The sequence below is a fragment of the Drosophila innubila genome, chromosome X, assembly GCF_004354385.1.
Source record: "Drosophila innubila isolate TH190305 chromosome X, UK_Dinn_1.0, whole genome shotgun sequence".
NCBI lineage: Eukaryota > Metazoa > Arthropoda > Insecta > Diptera > Drosophilidae > Drosophila > Drosophila innubila.
The window spans coordinates 6,869,404-6,896,511 of NC_047626.1; the positions used below are offsets into that span (position 1 = coordinate 6,869,404).

General features: G+C 33.8%; 1 protein-coding gene across 2 annotated transcripts in view; it reads left to right on the forward strand.

Annotated features, from left to right (window-relative positions):
- LOC117793358 (integrin alpha-PS1) overlaps window positions 1-27,108 on the forward strand; it is a 78,093-nt gene that overhangs the window by 45,327 nt on the left and 5,658 nt on the right. The window contains exons 2-7 of one of the 2 annotated variants that reach the window (XM_034633663.1): window positions 16,012-16,139; window positions 17,028-17,051; window positions 22,578-22,675; window positions 22,744-22,877; window positions 24,828-26,209; window positions 26,422-26,564. In XM_034633663.1, coding sequence (XP_034489554.1) covers window positions 16,012-16,139; window positions 17,028-17,051; window positions 22,578-22,675; window positions 22,744-22,877; window positions 24,828-26,209; window positions 26,422-26,564 — 1,909 coding nt within the window. The remainder of the gene's footprint in view (window positions 1-16,011; window positions 16,140-17,027; window positions 17,052-22,577; window positions 22,676-22,743; window positions 22,878-24,827; window positions 26,210-26,421; window positions 26,565-27,108) is intronic. The other variant, XM_034633664.1, reaches the window with a different exon arrangement.

Here is a 27,108-nt window from a genome sequence, read left to right on the forward strand (position 1 = left end):
ATTTATCATTTTCAGCTAGAGAAAACTTTTTAATTTGTAAGATTTGTAATTTTTGTTTTTTGTATTTTTTTTATTCTATTTTTATTTATATAATTGTAACTCAAAAATAAATCCTAAATTACAATATATTTCTAGACAGAGCAGCAAAGGTTTTCAGGTTGTTTTTTTCTTTTATTTTTTAATTTGATATTTTTTATTTATATTATTTTTATTGTTATAATTGTAATTTAAAAAATAATCCTAAACTAAAATATATTTATCGACAGAGCAGCAAAGGCTTTCAGGTTTTTTTTTCTTTTTTTATTTTGATATTATTTATTTATATTATTTTTATTCATATTATTTTAATTGTTATAATTGTAACTTAAAAATTAATCCTAAATTACAATATAGTTTTAGACAGAGCAGCAGAGATTTTCAGGCTGATTTTTTTTATTAAATATATTATTTTTTTATATTATTATTTTGTTTTGTATTTTTTTTTATACAATTATTATAAGGTCAAATATTCCTTATTTTTCTAAGCCTATATATTTTTCCAAGTGCATCGTTTTTCATATCCCATTCTTTTCCCCACTTCGCTGCTCTTCTCGTTTGTTTTCTTCTCTTCTCTTCAGTTTAGTTCAGTTCGGTTCTTTTCTGTTCTGTTTATTTATGCGCACGTTTTGAGTTGTTCCATATCCTTTTGAGGTTGCATTTGTAATTTACCTGCACGGTGTTTTGTTTACCTTGAGACATAAATATTCGTAGGGTCGTAATACCGGCATTTTTCGAGTTCTCAGTTTCTCGATATCTCGCTTTCTCGCTTTCTCGGCATCTTAAATGTTGTCCCTGTTTTTGGGCGCCCACTTAGCGTCGGCTATTAACCGTTGTCATTGTCTCCAAGGCATAAAAGGATAATAAAAATTCCAAATTATGTTTAAATATGCCAATGAGTTCGCTCTCTATCTTCATATCTTACCATCTTCAACCAATTCTCATTTTCTTCACTTTGTTCAGCGTCTTTAGAAGAAGACAGCAATAAAACAAATACTGACGTTACCTAGGCGTGTTTTACGATTTTTATTATCATTCGTGTTATTGTCATACATGTGCTATACGACAACAACAAATAGAAGAAGCAGAAGAAGTGGGAGAAGAAGAAGAAGCAGCACACCAAAGACTCCGCCTTGTTTGCCGTCGTTCCATCGACCGTCAAGCGATTTAATGCCATCATTAAAGTTTCAGCAATAATTTCGACACACACTTCATTTGGTCAAACATTACTGTCCCCCTTTTCAATTCCTGTCTCTTTCCCTGTCCCTGTCCCATTTATGTTACTATCCCTCTTTATATTGCTGTGGTCACTCAACGTTGACCATTGGCCACTGACCTAACCCTAACCGCACTGGTCCTACCCCTAATGTAAACAATCAACTGACCAAAGGTATTCCCTGTGTACTGTTAGTTTTGCGGCCCTGCCTCAACTTGAACGGTAATTCAAATTTTTTACTGTCAACAGGTTCAATTCGTTGGTTAGAAACCTTCAATATAAGACTATATGAAAATCAAGAGTTTAAGGCTTTGTTTTTCCTTTATATGTTAAAGTTTTAAATAAACTTTAGTTTATTTTCGGAAATATTATTGTTAACATGCTCAATTGTATAGTTAGAAATCATCAAATTACTTGTTAAATTAAAGTGTTTGAGCTTATGTTTTTCTATATTTGGAAAAGCTTTAAATACAGTAAAGTTTACTTTTGAAAAGCTTACAAGCTCAATTAAAAACTTAGAAATCTTCAAAGACTATATCAAAGTAACTCTTCAGATAATAGCAAAGATGCTGGAATGTCAGGTTATGTTTTTTTTCTAAATTTGAGAAAGTTTTAAATAAAATAATGTGAATTTTTAAATTAGAGTTGTACTTGTCTTTACATAGATGTTATGCCTTTTCTAATTTTTTGAGATATTTATATAACAATCCAAAAATACTAAAGTCTCTAATTGATAAACATATAAGGTTTGTTGAAAAACTTGTATATGAAGTAAAGTTCAGAGTATGCTAAACAAGAAAGAGCTAGAATGAAGAAATTAATTGGAATGCTAACAAATATTAAAAAAAATTTAGCTGTAAAGAAAATAAAACATGAAAAGTTCCAAACTTCAGACTAACAGAAGTTACAGAGTAAAAATAGTGGTTTAGCTTGAAATAAGTCAACAGAAAGATATTCAAAACGAGAGCCAAACTATTTCAATCTTAAGCAATACTAATTAAACGGTGTTGTAAAACGTTTATTGATCTTAAAATTTATAGTTAGTTGTCTTAAGTTTTATTTGCTATGAGCTTGATGAACCAAAGCAACCCACACTCTCAATCAATCCCCCAAGTTGCCTCTGCCCTTCCCATCCTCTCCCTATCTCCCTCCCTTTCTTCCCCTCTTTAGGGGCTACTCTGCTATACTTGCCCAGACGACCACAAGGGTTCAAACGTTGATGATGATCCATGACCATCGATCTTTGAAGCATCGTTGGCGGCAAACAACAAAAAAAACACGCTATAAAGCCAAGAATGCTCGACTTGCTAATACCCTGCAAGAGCACACAGAAATAATAATACAATACATTTAAAATATCAAGTTTATATTATCATTTGTATGCTTAAATATAATTTAGAGTCTGGCATACCCTTGTGTAAACATTTCTTGTTTACAGGGTAACAAAAACCAACGACACACAAAATTTTGTTGCTTGAACAATTTATGAGCGACAAGCACACAACAACAACAACAACAACAAAAACAGAAAAAAATACCAAACTAACAAAAGAAATGACAACAACAACAACTACAACAACAACAGCAATGAGTATATGAGCAACATGAAGTTGGCTGCGCCTGCGCTTAAACAACTAATTTCGAGCGCTGAACTAAGCGCTTGACCTTGCCATCAATTTTCGTAATGAAAATGGAAATTGGAAATGAAAATGGAAAACGATGAAATTTGTAAAGCCATGTTTGTTGTTGTTGTTGCTTTTGTTGCTCTTGTTGTATTATAGAAAACTGCGCGATAAGCTGAAAGCCCACAAAAAAATGTTGTGCTACTTTGTTACGTGTGGCAGTTGCACAAGGGAGCGAGGGAAAGGGAGGGGAGCAAGGGGAGAGGAGAAGGAGGCAGTAGCAACAACAACAGCAACAGCAGCTGACAACAATTTGACGCTCGAACAAGCAACTGATATATGACAACTAGTTAGACCCTGTATTTAACAATAACATAGGGTCTATAAAGTATTAAAAAAAAATAGTGCGTTACACCAACGTTATATTCTTAATCTCCAGTAATAAGTGATATATTACAGCCACTTCTGTCTGTCTAAACAGCTAGATCTCTGTAACTATAAGAGCTAGACACACCAAACTTGGTATGTAGATTCCTATACATACAAATTCGCTGAAATTTTATTCTTAACAAATTTTATACTTGCGCGCAAATCGTAAAAAACTAATTTTAGAGCAATAGCCTAGAGTCTTGACACATATGATAATGGTTAAAACTTATACTTGTTGATCAGATTGAATTTATATAGATTTTCCGCAATTCTAACAAAAAATGTTGCATCAACTAAATAAATTGTATGACTTCCAGATTTTTTAAATATTTGCATTCGTTCAGTTGTTCATTTTAATAAATTCATTTAATAAACTGTCATTGTTAATTGATAAATTCAGTTTTTTTTAATTTTTTTGTAATTCTTAAGCATTAAATGTTTTAAAAATAAATAAATAATTTGTTAATGCTATTTTCTGGATTGAAAAAATTTTCTACTGATCGCATAATAAACTCGAAAGCGATTAAGAAAAGTCAACAATTTTTAAGGCACTGTGGGAAAAATGTTTGATACTTTGGCATAAAGTCAATTTTGTTGTTTGTTTAAAAAACATTTTTATTTTTAATTTTTTAAATTAAAATTCCCAAGATAGAAAAAAAAATTTGTTGTTTTTTTTTTTAAGATTTTTGGGTATTGACCTTGATACTCGATCAAAGTCAACAGATTAAGGGTTCAGTTTATGCCAATTTATAGAGTTTTTTCCCGAAGTGCAAAATGTTTTAAAGCTGAATACTCAAGATAGAATAACAAGTTTTTTTTTTAGATTTTTGGGTATTGACCTTGATACTTAAGGCTCGATTAAAGTCAACTGATTGAGGGTTCAGTTTATGTCAAATTATAGTTTTTTCCGAAGTGAAATGTAGGTAATGTATGAGTTTTGTTACAGATTAAGTACAGGGTCTTCTACAGTCAGGCGCTCTCGACTGTAGTCTTTGCTACTTAATAGTTTATATATGAATGCATTTATTTGGAGCCCACTATTAATCATAGACTGTCTACAGTCTACAGTCTACAGTCTTTAGTCTTCTCTCCTCTTCTTCTGCTTGTTGTTAGTTGCTGTAATCTTATCAGCTGCTAAGCTGACCAAGCTTCCAATTGGAGCGAGGTCACAATGATCGGCCACGTGGGCCGTGTGCCTCAAGCGGCTTAAAAGCTCTCAGCTAAGCTTGACCAGCTGCCAGTTTCAGTTTACCTATCTCTCTCTCTCTCTCTCTATCTCTCTCCCTTCCTCTTTCCCTCACTATCATGCTTCCTCTGCCTGCCTTTCGCTTTCGCTGTTTAAGCGCATTTCCTGCATTCCTCGTCCCGCGCTTTAATTTCTCATTTCGTTGACCACATTAATGAGCCATAAGTTATGACCCGAACTTGGTTAACTGGAGCGAGGTCGGCGCTACCGTTAAATACATATTCAAAATTCCCTCAACGCTCGGGTTCAACGACAGTCAGTCAGGCAAATTCAAATTTTGCCTATTTTTCCTAGAGTTTTCCCCAAATTTGACCAACTTTTTCTAGTTTTTCTTTTAGTTTTCAATTTCAATTTCCACACTTCTTAACGGCGCCATTAAAATTCATGCAGACCGACAAGTATACATATCAGCAAAACTTGCTGACGTCGTTGTCTTGTCTTTATTTCGTATACCCTGTAAGCAGAGACAAGACTTTAAAGGGTATGCACATATATTTGCTAAATAAGCAAACAATTTAAACTTATTTAAAGTTATAAAATTGATTAATAATGTTTTTTTGCTGAAAAAACTCCAGTATATAAAAAATAAATATCTTTTTTTTATAAAAATAAGCCCCATTTCTAACTTAATTTGAAAGTGTATATCTGAAAAAAATTTGAAATTTATATCTAAAAATTTGTGTTCTATGAGAACTGTAGTTACTTAATTTATCAAAAATTATTTTTTGCTGCAAAAACGCCAGTATATAAAAAATACATTTATATAAAAAAATAACGCACATTTCTATTTAAATTAAAATGTAAATATTTTAAGAATTTTTATCTTATGAGAATTTCTTGATTAATTAATTTAAAATTTATGAAAGCAAATATTTTATATTTGGACTAAAAAAAAAAAAAATGTCGCCTTGAGTACAGGGTATATCTTAGTCAAGTTTTCTCGCATTTAACATGCTTATTTGATTTTTCTCTCTCTCTGCTTTTGGCCAAGTTAATGGACACATTATGTGTCTGTTGTGTCTGTTGTTGCTGTAATTGTTGCTGTTTTCTTTATCCAATTTGGCCGGAAACGCGTGCTGGACGCGCATTTGGCCAACGCCAAAATGGAAACATCAAATTCGCCACCTCCCCAATCCCAAAAAAAAAAAAAAATATATGTATATATATATGGAAAAAGAAATGGCAGAAAATTGTTGTGAAAAATGCGCCAAATGCATGGAAAACTCAAGCTCTTGAGCTGTCCAAAAAGCCCTTTTGAGGGCATTTAGCCTGTAACTATGATATCATTTTAGTTTTTTGGGTGTGAGCCAATTCTTTTTATAGCCATGATGCGTTAACACCTTGACATATGCCCCCGACCCCAACACTACAGCCTACCCTCCCCCCTCCCCCTCCCACCACTTCCCACTCCAAAAGCCGACGATGTCATACACTTGAATGACTTAACCAAAAAATCCCATCAAATTATGCGCATTCGTTGGCTGCCTGTCTTGAATTTTAAGTTGTAGCCTGAAGAAAAAAGACAACAACAACACCAACAACAACAACCATCAACAACTACTACAACAACAACAGCAACAATTTATTGAATTACTGTGCGAGACAAATTTTTGACAAATCTCTTTGGATTTAATGTCAACATTTGACGTTTACTTTGTCTTTTGAGTTCGATCTGTTTGACTAACGCATACGCTACGTTTTTCAGAAATTTTCAATGCTCAACTTTACATTTTCCAACTATTACGCAAGTTTTTAAAAAGCACTCAAAACTGTTGTATACCCTGTTAACTGTTTTTTTTTTTTAATTTTATTAAATTTCTATAAAATAGCTTGTCAAATTTCTTATTATTTTAAATTATTATTCACAGCAATCTAAAAGCTTCTTTTTTATTTAATTTTTTTCAATATTTCTCTCTAAGTTTAATCCAATCTGAAATATATATCTTTTGTAGATTTGAAATTTTTTTTCAACATGCTTTTCCATTTTTGTTTACAAATGGATTTCGTACATCGTTCCATTGATTTAATAGTTTGAAACAATTTTTGTATACTCGTTTTTTAAACGCTTTATTTACAATTTTGTAAGCTTTTGATTTCAATTTTCTAATACCATGTGTTTCCTAAACTTTTTGGTATTTTTATCTATGTTTAATTTAGTTTGATATATGTTTTGTATATTTAAAATGCTCTTTTTAGTTTATCATTAAATTGTATTGATTTTCCATATTTTTAAATATTTCTGTCTATGCTTTATTCTAAAATTTAATGAATTCTTTTTATTTCAAATTGATGCTCTAAAATTCACATTTAATTGCCATATTTTCAAACGTTTCTATTTTTGTATGTTTCACTCAGGTTATTAATTTTTTTAATTTTAAATTTTCGTTTACAATAGAGCTTTGAAAAAGTCTTAATATTTTCAACATGTTAAGCTCTTTCTATCTGGCTTAAATTGAGTAGCAAACATGTATAAAATTATTTTGATATTTTTTATACAAATATTAAAATTATTTTATTACAATTGTACAAACGATTTCTAGAAAATAAACATGCCTGAAATTGTAGCGCAGTTTTTGGAAGCGCGACTTTGACATTGAGCACTTTGGGTGTCAATCGTTGTTCACATTTGGTCAGAGCACATTCAAATACTCATTCAAATCCTCATTCACATTCAGATTCCAATTTGTTGTCATCGACTTCTTTTTTTTTTTTGTATTTTTGGGGGGCATTTGAGTCAGTTCTAATGCGCAAATTGAATTAGCCACATGGAATGTTGTTTACAGTCTATTGTCGTAATTTGATTTTGGTCACTTTGTTGCTGGGCAATTTGAATAGGCCGAGTGACGAAGGAAGAGAGGGAGAAAGAGCTGACAGGACTGCTATGTATATTAGGTTGTGGCAGCTGCAGGTAAACGACACCGCACATCGCCTATCGACGCGTTCGATCTGACAGGTAACAAGCCGCTCAACGACCAGGTAGAAAAAAAAAACAACTCTGATAACTTCATCCTCAACGATGCCGGCTGCAAAATTGCGCTGCCAGGCGTATCCTGTCAGCAGGAAGTATCTCCAGTCCCTGCCCCTGCCCCTATCTCTAGCGTCTCCTGTTTCTAGTGCTTGTAAATATTCAACATAAAATCACGTGAGCCTCAGCGCAATTCAATGGAAATGTATAAATTGCCTGCTGTTTGATGCATTGCACCAGGATGCAAAAAAAAAAAAACAAAACAAAATCCATAAAAACAAAGCCCAAATAAAAGGAACATCATCTCGAGACGAGTACAATCCGCAATTACGAACGTGACTAATTCCAATTGGCCCGTGGCCACAATTAGAGTACCTTCAATTCAATTCAAGCTAACTGTTCAACCTATTGATAACAAGCAAGCTCAAAAAACTATGCGCATTAGGGTGTAACGATTAAAAAATAAAAAAAATAATAACCCATATACGCAATTTATGATCAATGCTAAGATGTTTTCAACAAGAAACTATAGTTCTAAAATCAATTCCTACTGCCCGCTTTTTAAGTTGAAAAAATGTTGTGTTTTTAGTCTAAAATTATGTTTTAAGGAAAATTAACCCTTTGATTCCATGATAATTCTATATTATATTTAAAGTTCTGGTCCTAACTCGAGTTTTGATACCAATCTTGTCAGTATCGAATTAAAAACACTAAAGATATGCTTATATAATAGCAATTTCGAAAATATACGTTTTTCAATTCAAAAATCCCTTGATTCCATGATAATTCTATATTATATTTAAAGACCAATCTTTTCAGGATCGAACTAAAAACACTAAAGATATGCTTATAATAGTATAATAGAAATTTCGAAAATATACGTTTTTCAATTAAAAAAGCGGGGACTAGGAATTGATTTTAGAATTATGGTTTCTGAGTGAAAACATCTTAGAATTGAACGTAGATTGCGAATTTGGGCTACCTCTTTTTTTTTATTATTTTTGAAACTTACAAATCGATGCACCCTAATGCGCACACTGTCTAACTTTTATAGTTTATGAATCAGCTGTTTCAAGTGGTTTCTCTGCTCAAAATTGCGAGTTATTCTCAAATAATTACGCATCGATTCTTCAGCGAATTTTAAAATATTGCAACGAATTTTAATCCATTAAATTTTAGCATTTGCTTGAGAATTTTTGTGTTCTAAATTCGATGCAATTGAAAATTTTAAAAATGACTCATAGACGAATCCATATAAAGAAAGCAAGAATTTATAGACTGTGATTTCTTTGATGATTTCAATATTTAAAACTGTTTCGAAAAGGAACCGCAACTTTAACCACTTCCTTAAAATTTATATATTATTTAATCCAAATAAACTGTAATATATGTAGAAACTGTAAATTTTAAAAACTTAAAAATAAATCATAGAATAGTAAAAAAATGTACAAAACTAATAGATTCTGATTTATTTAACCAATTCAATATTTAAAATTGCTTAGAAAATGAGACGCAATTGATTTAAAAGAACGCAATTATTTTAATCATATATTTTAAATAAATTTTAAACTTAAAATAAAATAAATAAACCAATAAAATTATTCAGAGTTTGTAGATTTAATATCAGATAAGCATTTCATGCTGAATAATAGTGAATTCTACTGAAAAAAATATTTGTAAACTTATCTTAATAGATTGTACTGTATGTTGAGTGTGTCATAAGTCTTAGCATGCACTATTTATATAGACCTTTTATAGAACTTGGCTTCAAGTGCGTGATTTCATGTGTTTTGTGGGTCATTTGACGCCACCTGAGTCAACTATCTTTGCAATATCTATGAAAGAACATAGTGAAATATAATTTGTACAATAATTCGCCAAGTATTTCCGATATCTGTTATGGGGAAGTGCCAGACCAAATGGACCAACAAGAACCAGATGAGCATGAGAAAGAGGAAGAGGAAGATATATAGTATGGATGGGGCAATACTGTCAACATTCTTGTTGTCTCCAATCCAAGCATAAATATTTATAATCCCAACCAAAAAAAAAGAAAAAAAAAAAGGGGGGCAGACAAAACTGTCGCAAACAAAGAAACCGAAAGACATGAAAATTAAATGAAATTCTTGTGGCATGTTGAGGGAGGCAGAACCGATAGAAGGGGGGAATGCAGACAAATGATAATAAATATTATGAAGAAAAGATGGGGAAGATGGGGAGATGGGGAAGAGTCAGAGGGTCATGCTGCATCACTTAGCGCAATTCACTCTCGTGTCAGGAACTCGAAGAGAGGGTGTCGTTAGTCGAATCGTTAGTCGGTAAGGGGTATTGGCTGGGAGGGACATATAGTATTGGTTGCTGGGATGCAAACACTTGAAAACACTTGTGATAATGATGACTAATAAGGCATACAAATAAAAACCCAGCAAAGACTCCAAAAAAGAACCCAAAATATAAATATCAAGTAGTATGATGATGATATAGAAGAAGAGGAAGCACAAAACAAACACAGCTGGGCCCAGGGTGGGTTAAGGAGACCGGCAGTGAGGGGACTCACTCAAAAGACAACAAACTTTGTCTGGCAACAAAATAAATGCTTCCTGTCGATAATATTTGCCAAAGAACTGCTTAAAGACTTCCAAGATTCGATCCATTCAAACCCGTTTCAAACTAGTTAATGATCCAAGCGATTCACACTTTAAAAATCATTTAAATTGGTCAACTTGAAGATAAGAAAGTTTCTCACCAACTGGAACTAACTATCTAACATCTTTTGTAGACTGAGCTCCAACAGCAAGAACTGGTTAATTCTTTTTGGGTCAACCGCAAATTCGGACTTAATTCCTTGACAATTTTCTGCATATTTTGGCTAAAGTCTGCAATAGATTGATTAGATTGAACATTTTAATTTTATTAGTATTTTATTTCCGTAATTTTAGCTCTAAAAATAATAACTAAATTCACACTGAGTCTAATAAAACCCGCTGGAAAAGGTTATTTAAAATCTGTATGGGATTTGCTTACAATATTAATATAAAAAAATTTCCTGATATATGTTTTATTTTCAATTTGAAATGTCTTTTACCTTAATAGACATAAACAACTCCTGTATTTACCCTTTATAAAGCTAATAGGCAACAACGTTTACTTATTTCTCCTAACATGAACCAAAATCACTGGCTCTTATGCATATAGGGCCCCAGAAAAGCAGTAATATTAAAAATTCATGGAAGGATTTTTTTTTATTTAATTTACTCTTTTCTTCAGATTTTTTTTTTTTTTGTGAGAATTATTGCCTGTCCCTTTTAAAAACCCTAAACAATATTCTATTTAGTTTAGCCAACATATTAAAAATACCTTCTAAGCAACATAGAAAATGTCTGTTTTTCTAAGAGTTCTTATCCTTAATATTATATGTTTCAGATTTCAGTTTTATTTAGAAAGAAAATATTTCTTAATATTATTTTTCGAAGATAACAAATTTTGAATACTGGTTACTAAGCATGAGTAAAATAAATGCAGTTAAAATTATTTTAGTTCCAGAAAAAGTACTATGAACTAGTTTAAATTAATGCCGTACATCTTAACCCATCTTTCTTGAGATACCATTTTTTACTATATGCATATGAAATGTTTTATCTTTACAAAGCATTTACAATTAAGGCATTTTGTCATGCATAAATTCAATTCATTCAATTACGAACTAGTTTTCAAATTGAAAACCCCCAATTTATTGGGTTTTTTTTTTTTTTTTGCATTCAATTCAATATTTGATTACGAATATAATTCAAGAGCCAAAAGCACTTGGGCTGCATGTCAAGCAATCAAATTTCTATGAGATCTACAGCTGCGGGCGACCCGCTGAGAACTGAGACTGGAGAATGGAGAATGGAGAGACGAGAGACGATGAGTGGGTAGCGATGCTTTCACTTGATTGCCCTGACCGAAAGCCACTTGAAAGGGTTTTTTTTTTTTTTTTTTGGGATCGGGTTCCGTCTGATTCTGTGGCAATTGAAATGACACGCGCGGCGCGTTTATGCGGCAATTAATGCTTAAATTTAATTAAATGCATTCTAGGCCTCAGTATTCGTGAGTGCTTTGTGAGTGTCTCTATGAGTGCATTCATTTGGCAGCATTTGAAGCGTCAAGCTCATAAGCATTTAATTGCATTCGAGTTGCAAGTGAATCGACCTAACATTCATTTCATACAGAAACGATAATTGATTTGTGTCGGACTCGAACCGTCGAACCGTCTTCTATATATAGTATATATTCCTTTATTCCCAACCGTATGCCCACAAAAGCTATGCGCTAATTGATAAGCTAAGTGGCAAGCGGCAAGCGGCAAGCGGCAAGTGGCATAAAATCAGCCCTAGTCTTTTTGCCTTTCAATCCATCTCTGGACTCAAGTCTAGAATTTGGTAAATTTTCAAATTCCAAGCGAGACTCGAGATCATTAAAACTGTTTTTATGGACTTCTCTGACTCTACACGATGCAGTGCCAATGGCCAATGCCTCAAGATTTATGACCCAGCGGCGCTCTATGACCAGATTTATGTTCGACGAGCTATGCGACGAGTTGGAGATTTTTCTTCTGCTTCCTCTTCCACATTTCCCCGCTTCCCATTTGTGTACCCTAACGTAAAGTACTTCAAATTTGTCATGAAATTTATTTATACTGCTTTTTTATAAGTTTTAGCTAAATTAGTACAGCTATAAGTCTTATTTTCATCCTATATATCAATTTCAAGAATTTCTAACTATCTGATCTGATCTCTTAGTAGAGCTACATTAATGAAATTTGGTATAAATATTGCTTAGTATAGCAGAGAGAATATATTTAAGAATCGTCTTAATAGCAGCATTATATACTATAGTTATGGATCGGACAAAAATTGAATTAAAAAAAACAAAAAATTTTTTTTGATTTTTTCGAAATTTTACTAAACTTGTCAGAATAGATTTTTAATAAAGTGAATCGTTTCTAGTTGAATTTGATTTAAATCGAAGGACTTTATTATAGATATACCAATGAAACTATTATTTCATATTTGTTATAGAGTATGAATAAAGTTACTGCTTTCAAAAGTATCTGCTTCTAACTCGTTCAATAAGAACTCAAATATACCCTATATATAATATAGAAAAAAAAACTGCTGTTACGATCATAAAGAACAGATTCAAACAATGAAGTATGGAATATAAAAACTGCTGTTAAGATCATAAAGAACAGATTTAAAAAAAAATTAAATATTTTTCTAATTTAGAAATCTAGACAGGTTTTTAGTTTAGATCCCAATACATTAACTGACTTACATAGATTTTAATTAATTATAAGAGTATTCAAGCTGCGACATCTTTAAAATTGAGCTGATTTCTTGTAGTCGTCAAGTCGAAGTTGTTTTTTATTTGTGTTCTTTATTTCATTACCGAATCTCGCAAGTTGACATGAAGCTAAACATGCTAAATGAGCAACCCAAAAGAGCCAACGAACTGGCCAACAACGAGGTTTAGGCCAGGCCAAGTCAGCAGGGCATTCTTCAGTCTACAATCTGTGGCAGAATTACACGAACGTGTCACGAGGGGGCAATAAAACGACTGGATGTCGGTTTGGGAAATGGGAAATGGGTGATGGGAATGCAATGCTGCAGAGTGTCAACAATAAGTGGCTACACAATGTGGCCTAAAGCAAGGAGACGCTCTAAAGCCAAATGTGAAGCGGCTTGCAGTTCCAATAAGTGTCTAAATCAGGTCTAGCCTGTTGCCTGATGTTGAAGTGAACCAGTTCTTGGATTTTTTTTATAGCAGCTTCAGTGGGTGTGCATTGAGATATTCAAAAGTTATTAAAATCAAATTGATCGCTCTATAAAACTCATGATATGGAGTGCATAAAGAACTAGTTCTGAGCACAGTATTAAAAGAAGATTTAGCGTTAGGAATCGAAAGATTTAATCAAGACATTCTGAACTTGATTGAAGCTAGTTCTATTATAATCAATATTACTAAAGCGAATTATTTTTCGAGAGGTCTTGCATGTTTAAAATTACAAATATTATTAACTTAAATGCACTTAAACATTTTTGAATAACAAAAACTTGAAATTTCGATTTTTTATAAATTAAAATATCAAAACAAATTATCAAAAGGGTATTTTAAAGACAGTCCTGAAACTAAATAAGTACATAACATAATAATTCAAATGCAGCTACAAATGTTTGAGTTATAAAAATAGATATTAATATTTCCATTTAAATACTTTTAACACGGTGGTTTTCAGAAAGACTTTAACTCCTGCAATTATCTTGAAATTAAGTTAATATAACAACTTTATTGCCTAATTTAGAAACTCTCAAATGTAGTTTGCTTAATCTTAGCCTTTCTTAAGTTAGTTTCTTAACCAAAAGCTCAATTCACTTGCCAGAACTAGTCGCAAATTGGGCAAAGCTCATTAGAAAGCTGTTTGGTGAAAACATTTAATAGTCAACACTTAAAGACAGATCGTAAAAATGAAGAGGCCAGTGTTGGATAATGTGCGGGCAAGTGTCAATTGAAAGGCGACAACAGCAAATGACTTTGGACCTGCCCTCAACTTTTGGCTTTTGTGTTGTTGATGTTGCTAATGTTGCTGTTGTTTTTGTTGTTGTTGTGGTTGCTGTTGTTGTTGTTATTGTTGCTGCTGTTGTTGGATGGGACAGTAAAAGATGCAATGTGGCAACGTGTAGGTGCCACACTTAATGGCGGCCATAAACTTACAACTGCTGCTGCTGCTGCTGCTGCTGTTGCTGAAGGATAATGAAGTTGCATGTTAACACTGTGCAACGTGGGTGAAGCCTTCGCATTAGCCACATCTTAACGTGTTGACGCGCCCAGTTGCATGTTGCAAGCTGCCAGTTGCCCAATCGTACCCCAAAACAGCCTTCCCTAAGTAATTACATTTTGGCAAGCCCAAAGCAGAACCTGTGGCGAAAGTCTACAGTCAAGCGAGCCCAATTTTATAAGACCCTGTAGTTATGCAAAAATAAAAATAATAATAATAATAAGATTACAACGAAATAATTAAAAACAAATAAGCCAGTTTAGTCTTATGCAGTTAGATACTTATCATAACTTTAAGAAAACCAAGTCATTACTTTTAAAATTGCTCTTCTAAATTTTTTTTTCGATTTGTGGGCAAAGGAACTATATTTTTGGGGTATACGACTCCAAGATACTTATCAAGTGTGCCAAAACTCAAGTCTTTAGCTGTACAAAATTTGCTGTTTCTATAAAAAATAATTCGCTATATTTCAATATGTGGGCCAAGGAAGTGTATTATCCAAGATTTAAAATAAACTCAAGCTGCCTATGCTGATCAGGAGCCCACATACCAAATTTAGTGCATCTAGCTCTTACCATCTCAGAGATCCTCTCGTTCTTACGTATAGACAGGCAAACATGGCTATAACAAAAAGATTGTTGATGCGGATTAAGAATATATATACTTTATGGTGTTTGGCACGCCTCCCTCTGCCTTTGGTGCACATTTTTGTATGACAAACTTAATAGACCCTTTGTACTTTTGAAGTACAGGGTCGAAAAACACTCCACAGAATTGAGGTGCATTGAACTGTCTGCCTACGCCACCTACAGAAATCCTCCATTTGATTGCCAGGCATACCTAATCGAATCGAAACGAATAATTCCCCTAAACCCCCCAGCACACCCCCTTTCAAAATCACCGCTCCCAACACCGAAATGCCCTGTGGCAAATTGCAATTCGTAATTAGCTTTTCATGCCACACAATTTGCCAGCCTCATGACTTTTGTGAACCTTCAAGTCGACACCGACAACTGAGCAGTGAATTCACCGACAAACCACCGCACCACCTCACTTATTGAACCTCTCCATCGTACTCTATAAACTGCATTACTTTGTGCAACAGTCTGTTTATCAGTAGCTTTATTTTTTTATAGTAGTTATATTTTTACGATGGTGGGAAATAACATTGATTTTATTAGGCCGAATAGATTGTAAAGCGTTTTTCTGGGAACTTGTTAAAGCACACAAAACTAGCTTATTTTTACCAAGAAAAAGGTCTACGAAGAAATATCAATTATTTTATAATTTTAATCTTATCCTTTTTTTTCTCACAAGTTGTTGACAATCATTTTTTAGAATAAAGTCTATTAAGTTTATTAACTTTTCAAAAAATAAATAAATGTATTAGCTGTACAATTCCCGAAACATGTTTTAAAAAAAAATACTGAAGACTTGCAATGAAAAGAGTTTATAAGGAAAAAAGAACGTTCGTGAAACTTTGATCTATAAAATACAATATTTTTTAAGTATTCTTTTATTCTCAATATAATATGATATGAAATTCAATATATGTAGTACAATAAATATTATAGTGCCTATATTTAAAATAATATTAACTTAACTTATTAAATTAAATAATTATTTTATTTACTGTCCCATCCTCTAAACTTTTCAATTCATTTTCTACTCTAATTTTAGTTTACTGGTAGGCGCACCATTGGATCAAAATAGACAGCCGAATACAAATGAATCGGGAGCTTTATATAGATGTCCCATATCGACGAACTTTGACGATTGTGAACAGGTCATTACCGATGGTCGACGATGTAAGTAGAGCCCAAAGACTGACTAAGATATTAAAAATAAAAAAGAAAAGAAGACTAGACTTTAAGCAATTAGCACTACGTATATAATTAAAGTTTATAATTAAATAATTTTATTTTTATCATAGTTTTAACTTAATTCAATTAATTATATGCTGCCAAATTTTGATTGTGCTTAACTAAAGTTCTTACAAACAGAAAAGATAAGATAGCCAAAGTCTTAAATAATTTAGTTAATAATCATTTAACTCAATTGAAGGTGAAAGTTATTTATTTAATTTTCATTGAGAAAAGTTTAAAAAAAAAAACAAAAAACTTTGCTATAGGTATAAGAAAGCTTATTATGTGACTAACCTAACAATTGGCTAAGATCGTTGATAATATCGACTGTAAACGTACTATAGAATTATAATTTCTATAATAATAGATTATCTTTTATTATATTGTCTTTTTTTTTTGTTAGTTATCAATTGTATATAAATTACTGTATAAAAACAACTGTGACTAAAATATCTTTTAACACTCTATGTGTTTTTATGCTTAATTTTTACTTTAGTTTATCCTTTATAAATATTATATTATTATTGTATAGCTCTATTGAATATTTAGTGATTTTATTCAAACACAAATATTAATTTATCAATTGTTTTCTTATAATTTTTATCTTTTTTTCTTTATTTTTGTTTTCGTTTTCTTCTTTACGTAAACCCCCCCCAAAAAAAAACCAAAACAAAACAAAATATATATTTACATATATTATATTTATATATTCGGTGCGCATATGGAAAACTCATTTATCTTCCCTACCAAAAATACCAAAATTATTGACCAACTATTTTCGACATTTTTGAAACGAACAAAAAAAAAATCAAAAACAAATTTATCATTTAGCATCTGGCGGAGCTTATGAAAATAGTAAGTGGTATGGGTGCTTTATTTGTTGTTGTTTTTGCCTAATACACAATTTGAGCATTTCATTTGATTGTTAAATAAATTAATTTAAATGATAAACACTTATATTATGATTTGCATTTGCGCTTTATTCTCTCACACTTAATTTAACCACTGAAATGCAATACACATTCGATAAAAAATTTGTATAATCGATAAGACTTAACACCACTGGCATCGATCACTACTATCGATAACTCGAACGAATGAAATTGGCTAATCTCTAATGCTAATCCAAACTGCACCTGGCACAACACGCTCACAACTTGTACATAATTAAGCGATAACTGTTATCGATAAGCGACAATATCACATCTATCACAATGTACAGTTACGCACGCATGGCTCTTGACCGCCATTTTGTTTTTAAAATGCATGCGCAAAACGAAATGCAGCTCATCCATATACAAATGTAAATAAATACTCTCAACTCTATTTAGTTCTAATTTTATATAATTATTTATTTATGTACAAATCTATATTTAATACAAATATATAATATCATGTCTTTATAACTTATCTTAACTAATTACTTATGCTTACTTTTACCTTAAGTTGACAACACTTTGATTGAGCATTCATTGTAATTAACTAGATCATTATCTAAATCATCACTTGGCATTCTTCAGGCATTGAGAATCGTGATCTTGTTTTGAATGGAGGTTAAGAGCCTCTCTGGAATTTCTATTCGGCTTTAGCGTTAGCTTCGTTTTGTTTAAGCTCTTTGTTAATAACTTGTTTGCCATTGACCCGTGCAAAAACTAAATATGTAACTAACTTTTCACTGTGAAGTGTTAAGCAACATTTTGTAAACTATTCGAGTGACTTTAACTGAGGCGCAGCCAACTTAATAACTATGTTATGCAGCCAACTTAATAACCTTCCCAGCCAAAAAGTCATATTTCAATTTAAACATAAAAAAGCTCTTTAAAGAATTTGATTGACTTAGATCTTTTGTATTCACTACTTTAATATTCACTAGTTTACCCATATCGTAGCATTTTTTAATTAATAATAATTATAATCTTTGATGCATTTGTATGTTAAAGTCAACAGTTACTTTTATCAGACAGGCTTCTCTGAATTTTGAAAATCTAAATTTATTCTGCATTTATAAATTTGTTCAAAAACAAAAATTGTTCCCTCTAGATCTACATATAATCTCGATGCTAATGGTCCCCCCTTTGGAATTTCGAAAAATAAAAATTTTAAATCTCAAATTTTTACTTTTAATCGATTCCTTATATCGTAATTAGTATAAAACAGCACTTAAAACTTGATTCTGAGACCTTTCATTTTTCTGTAAAAAATCATGTGAAATCGGACAAAAATTTTGACTTGTAAAGTTGCTAGGTCAAAGGTTCCACCAACTTCAAACTTTCATAACTTTGTCAAAACTAGACCGATTTTGAAGCGGAATGTCATTTTGATCTTGGTTTGGCCTCTTAATTCATTCTGCATTTAAATTTTATTAATTTTGTAGAAAAAATTATTTTCGTCTAGATCATGGGTTCGATGCTAAGGGTCCCCCCTTTGAAATTTTGAAAATTGAAAATTTTAAATCTCAGGTTTTCACTTCTAATCAACTCCTTATATTGTATTTAGTATAAAACAACACTTTAAACTTGATTCTGAGACCTTTCATTTTTCTGTAAAAAATCATGTAAAATCGGACAAGAATTTTGACTTGTAAAGTGGCTAGGTCAAAGGTTCGACCAACTTTAAACTTTCATAACTTTGTCAAAACTGAACCGATTTTCAAGCGAAATGTCAATTTGATCTTGGTTTGGCCTCTGAAATCATTCTGCATTTAAATTAAGTTTCATTCAAATAATTTTTTTTTTATGTAGTACAGATACTGGAACCTTTTACTTATATATATAAAAACTTATATTTGTTTCGTTTTCATTTCGTAGCATGCATAGATGAATTGTTCAGGTTGTTGTTTTATAATTCTCATGTTTATTCTCTCGCTCTGCTTAATTAGCTAAACAAGTTTTTATTGTTATTTGTCAGCTGTTGGGCATTTCCTCTGCCTCATCTCGAAGTGACTTTTTTTTGTGGAATTGACACCTGCGTCAACTGTGGTGTCGACGTCGACGTTGACGTTGCGCCTGCGCTTTTTAATCATTTATTTTTGTTTGGCTTAAAGGGGGAATTCTTGAGCATTTGTCGACTCATTTAACATTAATTATAATATTGCTCATAGAAGTTGCTGCTGTCGAGTTGTAAATTTGTTGGCTTGCTGCAACAGCAACAGCTGTGGATGCCCCCCCCCCTCGACCCCTACCCCTTCCCTGCTTGCCACAGCCCCTGCCACGCCCCACAGCGCTGCTTTATGGGCTGTTCGCATTCCAAACGTTGCGAACCGGCGACTGTGCCCGTTTTGTTATTGTTGTTGTTGTTGCTGTTGTTGTTGCTGCTGTTATTTCTGGCCTTTTGGTATTGGTAACGCGACAATCAGAGCGTGTTGCTGGCACACAAGTCTGCCACTGCCACGGCGCCCAATGCTGCCACAGAGAACGTGACAAATTTCACAAAATGCACAACAAACACTGCAAGAACAACAGCAACAACAACAACTACAAACAATAACAACAAACAATTGTGGCAATGCATAAAAATAACTGCTGCAAAACGCAAATTTGTGTGGCATGAAGAAATTCTTGAGAAGACTGCGTGCCGTCTCAAAATTGTTGTGGCACATTCCCCATTGCCTATTGTCTTCCCCCCTCTCTATCTCTCTACCCTCTCTTTATCATCCTCCTGATCCGCCCCCCACAAGACAACATTCAATGTCAAAAACGCGACGCAAAGTGCAAAGTTCATTGGGACTGGGCCAGCAACGCACACACACACACACTCACACACACTTACACACAATTAGTACACTCAGAAAAATAAGGGACTATCAGAAAACAACCTACATTTTGTCTATTCTTTTTAGAAAAGAAGTTTCTTAAAATGATGCCAATTATTTTCTTAAATTAAATACCTTTTTCCTGAAATCAGCGTAACAATCAAAATTTATTTTTACCAGAAAATAGAACCTGTTTAAACCTATTTAATGAAAATACAAATGCATATTCTGATATTCAAAATTTTCCCCTTTAATTAACAGAGTTAAAATACCATCTAATAATAGTCTGTTTCTTTTGATGTTTATTTTCACAATAAAATATTGTATTTTCAAACTTTAACTACAATAATTTCTTATGAAAGGAAATATAGCAATAAAAAAAATCAACTAACAAGATATCATATCGCTATAATTTATAGCAAAGACTGGAATGCCAAATTACTCCCTAAGGAAAAGAATATTTTTTGTTATTTTGGATAGTATATTTCTTTAACAATAACTTATTTGGGTTACATTTTTACAAATTAAACAAAATAGTTATTGTACTTATACATACATCTAAGTAGCATGGCAGTTTAAAATATATGCGAATTTCTATTTTTTAATTTAATTTTTTTTTAATTATATCTGATATTAAGACACGTAAATTTTTTTAATTTTCATGACAATTTAAAAACAAATATGAATTTCTAAAATGCTGATAATATATTTTTCTGAGTGTACTTACACACACTCTCATACAAAATTGCAATTGCAGTTGCAGCTGCGCATTGAAAACGCGTGGGCCGCAGGCGCGTTTATTCCAGCTGCGCGACTTTCACTTTGCGCGTTTTAAAGCGCGTCAAGGCAATTGCCAGAATCAGCCCACGCCCCACTAACAAGATAAGAAATAAAGAGAAAAAAAAAAGGAGACTGTGCGACAATCACATAAATGATAAAAGCTCACCGCTCACCTCTCACTCAAATCAACTTAACGCAGTTTATAACTGCAATCAGCTTGCGCTCCCTTCAGCCTCTCTCTCACCCTCTGCTCTCTCTCTGCTCTCTTTGTGTGTTGGCTTAAAGCGCTGCGGGCACACTGCAATAAACATTTATCAAATTTCAACACGTTGATGGCTTAAAATGCATTTTAAATCAATTTCGTTACGTTTCACACATGCACACCAACACAAGCAAGAGTCTCTCACTCTGCCTCTCTTGCTCTCGCTCTCGTTCTCGCGCTCTGTTGTTAAGCCGCCTAAGCAGGCGCAAACAACAACAGCACACCGAAACTCAGCTTGAATACAGGCAGCGACGCCAGCGTCAACGTCAACAGCGCTGCCGCCGCTGCTGTGTCTGCATTCTATCAAAAGCTGACAGCGATGCTGGCAGCGCTTTCCATTTTTGATGCCGCTCGTTGCATGCAAATTACTTGCAAAGGGTATGCGCAATTCTCATTAAAACAATTAAGCTCTATTGATGCTTTAAATTGTTTGTTGCTTACTAATTAATAAAATAATATATTTTAATTAATGAATGATATAAATAGTTCACTCATTGATTGCAATGATTTAACTAAAACCTGCTCTAATTGAAGCTATATTTTTATTTGTTGCCTACCGCGTTGCCAACTACATGAAAAAACACACTAGCTCACAAGTAAACTAACTCAACCTAACCTAAAACTGATTTGAATAGCATGAAAATATTTTTAACAAATTGGGAATATTTATGTTATATGTCATCTTGTTCACGTGATATCTTCAAGTCAGTCAGTCGCATGTTTAGAGCTGAATTCTCCTACTTACTTCATGCTTCGTTTAATCGAACATTTTCTTTGCACTTGTTGCTTTTGCTTTTTCTTTCTTTTTTTCGCCGTTTCTCCCGCTTGTTCCTGTTCCTGTTTTTTGTCTTCTGCTCCAGATGTGCAGCGTTTCTATAAGTAGAGCGACAGGCATCCCCCTCCCCCCTCTTCACACCCGAACTTCAGTTTCTCAGAACATCAATTTCACATGTGCATGAAATTGTCTTCCTCTCTTTGGATTATTATCATACTCTATATCCGTTTCAATGAACTAAAAAGAGTATTTAGGCAACTTCTAAATTAGATGGAGTATAAATTTATTATTTTTTTTTTAAACTAAATCGTTTTTTTGCATGTCATCTTTGAATTATGAAGAACACAAGATTCTAAAGATTTATAGTTGTTTACAGGGTATCTACCAGCTTGCTTCTGTTGATGTTATTTAACAGCTGTTAAGATTTCACAGTGAACTCAATGTTAGCTTTTTCTTACTCTTCTTCTTCTACTTCTGCTCGTTGTAAATACTGTAAATTCTGTGAGTTTTAGAATTTGTTCACTTTTTTTTGAAATTTAAAAATTGCTGTTGTAATTAATTATTGTCTAATTGTACATATTACTATATAATACATAATTACATATTGTTTTATATGCATATTATCACAAATGTTGTTATTTATGTTGTTGTTGTTGTTGTTGATGTTGTAACTGATGCGACACACACACACACATATACACAGATACACCCGCACATACACACAAATAGAAACTTTGGTCACACTGTTTGCTAACATGTTACAAATATTCGACTTTTTGCACTTTCAAAACTTTCAACTGGCGCCATCTATAGACTACGATACAGATGATCTAATACCGCCATCTAGCGACGAGATTAAAGAGGGACAATGGATGGGCGTTACGGTGCGTTCTCAAGGATTGGGCGGCAAGGTAAGATGTCGATTAATTTTTTTGCATATTTTATCGCGTTATTTATCGATAAATTGATCACTTATCAGGTTCTCGTCTGTGCACATCGATATGTGACAATTGTGCGGGAGAATCGTTATGGACAAGGTCTCTGCTATGTGCTGACCAACGATCTAAAGTTCGATGAGGTCTACGAACCTTGCAAAGGACGCTCCGTACAAAGGTATGTTATGGAAGTACAGTGAAACATCGCTACAAATAAAACGAAAGCGGTAGAAAATAAAAATCATATAAATTAAATATTGTTTAAAGTACATTTCAATTTCAAGCGAGAAAGATTTTTAAAGAAATTAAACATAGAAAAGTTAAGTTATCATAAGAATACAAATCTTTTAAAATAAAATTCAAATTAGATATAGAGGAAGATTTAATTTCCGTAAAGATTATTATAAAGGAGTTGCTTAAGCTTTTTGAAAGAGCTGAACTCAAATTTGATAAAATGGTACGAAGAAATTTATTTTCCAAAAAGTTCTTATAAAATAAATTCATTTTAGAGAATTAGTACCAATCGTTTGGGTTGAATTATCTAAGGGATATGCATTTGAAACATCCGGAAACTAGGAACTTGAGTTGTGAGCTGCAAAACCAAGCTCGGAAAAATTAATGGTGCAGTCAGGCATTATCGTCTTGTAAATTATGACGACATAGTGATAAAGGAAAGGGAAAACCAGAAAAGAAAGGGAAAATGTCGTGAATGAATCAATTAGAAATGCTAAATCAGATTTGATTTATAGCGAGGGAAATGGGGGAATACCAGGGACCTGAAAAAGTGTCAAGGTAAAGTATTTGAAAATTGGTGAAAAAAATACCATCTGGTGGGAGAAAGTTGGGACTAAGCGCGTGTCTAACTTCAGTTTAAGTCAATTAGCATGCAGCATGTGTGCCATATGAAGGCAGAGGGAGGGGGAAAGGAAGAGGCAGGGGAAAAGGTGGTCAGGTGTGACAGCGGTGACGTCGTCGTCGTCGTCGTCATCGTCGTTGCAGGAACTCATGTCATAAGGGCGAAATATTAATTTATTTAAATGTCAGCGCATAAAGCAGGAATTGAAAGAGTAGGAGAAAGGGAGAATGGGAGAATGGGGGCAGGGGAGGGGTAAATAGGGTCGCACCGCACCCAAAACGCTAACCGAAAACAAATAGAAGCGAAAACAAGAAAAAGTGCCCGACTACCTGATACCCTGCGCCCCCTAAATACCAAAACACTTACACACTCCTTAAACTGCACTCTTCTTTTTCTTTGCATCATGTTTTTTTTGCATATATTTTGAGTTTATTATCCGATTGTCATGAAATTTTCAGTGTAGACTCGAATTTTCATTTATATCAATTGTGCTAAAAATCAACTTAAATGTTTTCTTGTTATTCGTTTTCTTCGATTTTCGAAAAATATACAAATTTGAAAATTTAATAAGGAAAAATTTTCAGAGTGCAATATTTCGCTTGGTAAAATCAGGCAGTAATAATTAAATACTTAATTTAGCTATGTTCGGTACAAAAGCAATTGGAATACTTCAAGGTTGGCATCCGTCTCTTATCTTACTTCAAATTATAAAGCGAAAAAAAAATAACAAAGATTTTATTTAGTTTTTAAATAATGTAATTATGAAGACCCTAAATGATTTTAGATAATTCAAAATAAATGATCCGACAAAGTGTTAATTTTTTTTTTTGCTGGTTTCTTTTTAAAATTTATTTTTGTAGTTGAATTTTTAAAAAATAAAATTTCCAATACTGGGTTCCCTATATTTTTTTTTCAAAATAACATGCTCATTAGTTTTATTATCATTATTTTAGTTTGGAATTTTTGGCATTATTTCTCGAAATGCATATAGGAAATACCAGATCATTTTCATAAATATTTAATTTACATGTCAATGTACAAACTAAGTATACCCTTGTGGTACAGGGTATAACAAAGAGCTGCGATTAGATGACTTCATGTTGAGAACTTGGACATGGACATGCAATTTTTCATTGCGCTGGCATCGCGTGTGCTCACATCCCGTTACCGTTCCCGTTCCCGTTCCATTTCATAATGTTCCTAACCTATAAGTTTGACCCTGGACTCATTTATTAATGTCATGTGTTGTTGTTTGTTCTGTTTCCGTTGCAGGCAACACGAGGATTATGGTTTCTGTCAGGTGGGCACCTCGGGCGCCCTGCTGGATGACAATACCATGGTCCTGGGCACTCCGGGACCCTTCACCTGGCGTGGCGCCATCTTTGTAACGGAAATTGGCGGCGAGTATTTGGAGCGGGATAAGAATATGTACTACAGTGATCACTCGGATGCACATTCGCCTGTGGAGAAGTACAGTTATCTTGGCATGGCCGTTACCGGAGGTCGCTACTTTGGCGAGAGGATGTCGTATGCCGCTGGTGCTCCACGTTCCAATGGCCATGGTCAGGTGGTGATCTTTGACAAGGCCAATACGAGCCCGATTCCCGTCAGCATGACCATTGATGGTGAACAATTTGGCTCGAGTTTTGGCTACGAACTGACAACGGCGGACATTAATGGGGATCAGAAACCGGATCTAATTGTTGCCGCTCCCTTCTACTTCTCCAAGACGGAGGGCGGTGCGGTGTACATCTATCAGAATGACAAGGACATGTTGCCCAAGCGTTTCACATTGAAATTGACCGGAGCGCTGGAGAGTCGCTTCGGTTTGGCGCTCGCCAACATTGGGGATCTGAACAAGGACACGTGCGAGGATCTGGCGATTGGAGCACCCTACGAGGGCGATGGCGTTGTCTATGTGTATCTCGGCTCCCGGAACGGTCTCAACGAGAAACCCGCACAGCGCATTCAGGCCTCGGAGCTGGGCAGAAATCTGCCACAGCCCATTAGGAACTTTGGCATCTCGATAGCTGGTAGTACGGATTTGGATGGCAACTCGTATGTGGATATGGTGGTGGGTGCACCACCAGCTGCTGTGGTGCTACTCGCACGTCCCATCATCAATATACAGACCAGCTATAGGAGCAATGAGACACGTAACATTGACCCCAGTAGGGTGGGGTGTCGCATGGATGTGTCCACAAATCTCACATGCTTCACCTTTGAGGCATGCTGCAGCATCGATCCGCACGATCAGCTGAGCAAGCAGCTCAATCTGCTGTACACCGTCGAAGCGGAGACCTTTGAGCATCACAAGAAATTCTCCCGTGTCTTCTTCGATCGCGATAATAAGCGGAGCAATGTGATCAGTCGGTTGGTTCGTGTGCGAACCGACGGAGGCATCGAGTGTCAAATGGTGACGGGTTATATCAAGGCCAACACTCGGGACATTCAGACACCCATACGTTTTCGACTCGACTATAAGCTGGAGGAACCGGAACTGGCCGACTCACCGCTCACCCGTCTCAATCCCATTCTGGATCAGACTCAGGCCTATATCGAGTTCGAGGGCACATTCCAGAAGGATTGCGGCGATGATGATCTATGCGAGAGCGATCTGAGACTTCATGCCGAACCCAATCTTACGCCTGAGGGTGAGTATTTGCGAATTTATTCGCGGAACCAGTTCCAATGTACTTTGCTCTTCAATTGTTTTTTAAGCAACTTCTTGCTAATTCATGAAACATGTTGAGTGGCCGCTAGTTGACATGTTTGTAGTTCAGTTCATGGAACTAGTAGTTCCGGAACAAGTTCATATTTTTTTTAAACTGAAACTAATGCCAACCTACACTCTTTATCTTGACAGATGGAGAATACGCCTTCATTTTGGGCAACAAAACGGAACTAGAAGTCACGGTGAACGTGAGCAATCTCGCGGATTCGGCATACGAGGCCCAAGTGTTTATAGTGCATCAGAAGAGCGTCTCCTACATAGCGACCAAGAAACCGGTAAGTGACTACCTATATAAAATTTATTATCGATATTTATTTTTATAAAATAATTATACAACCTTGATTAAAAGCATTAGGCAAACAAATATTAAAAATTTATAATAGTTTATTTCCAAAAATTTCTCATTAATTAATTTAGACAGCAAAATTTTAAAGTAAGCATTAAAATTATACATAAATTTAAATGAAAAAACAGTAAGAACATGGCGGTATCGATTAATAATCGATACACAGAACTGATATTTAATTATATTATTAATAATAATGATACAAAGCACGCTCAAGATCGTCACCTGCGCACTTGAGCGCTTGTGCGTCTCTCTGGCGCCACTTACTGTCGCTTAATACTATTTATAAGTAAAGAACCATTGAATAACTTATTGAAAATCTTATTTTGTAATTGAAAAATCAATTAAAGGTAATTTTTGTGGACTGCTTTTTAATCGATGTTAAATATCAGGGCTAAATTTTTTTAAATAAAAATTATTTGTGTAGTTTTATCTAAAAAAATAATTTTAACTCTTTTTTTTTGGTTTCAAAT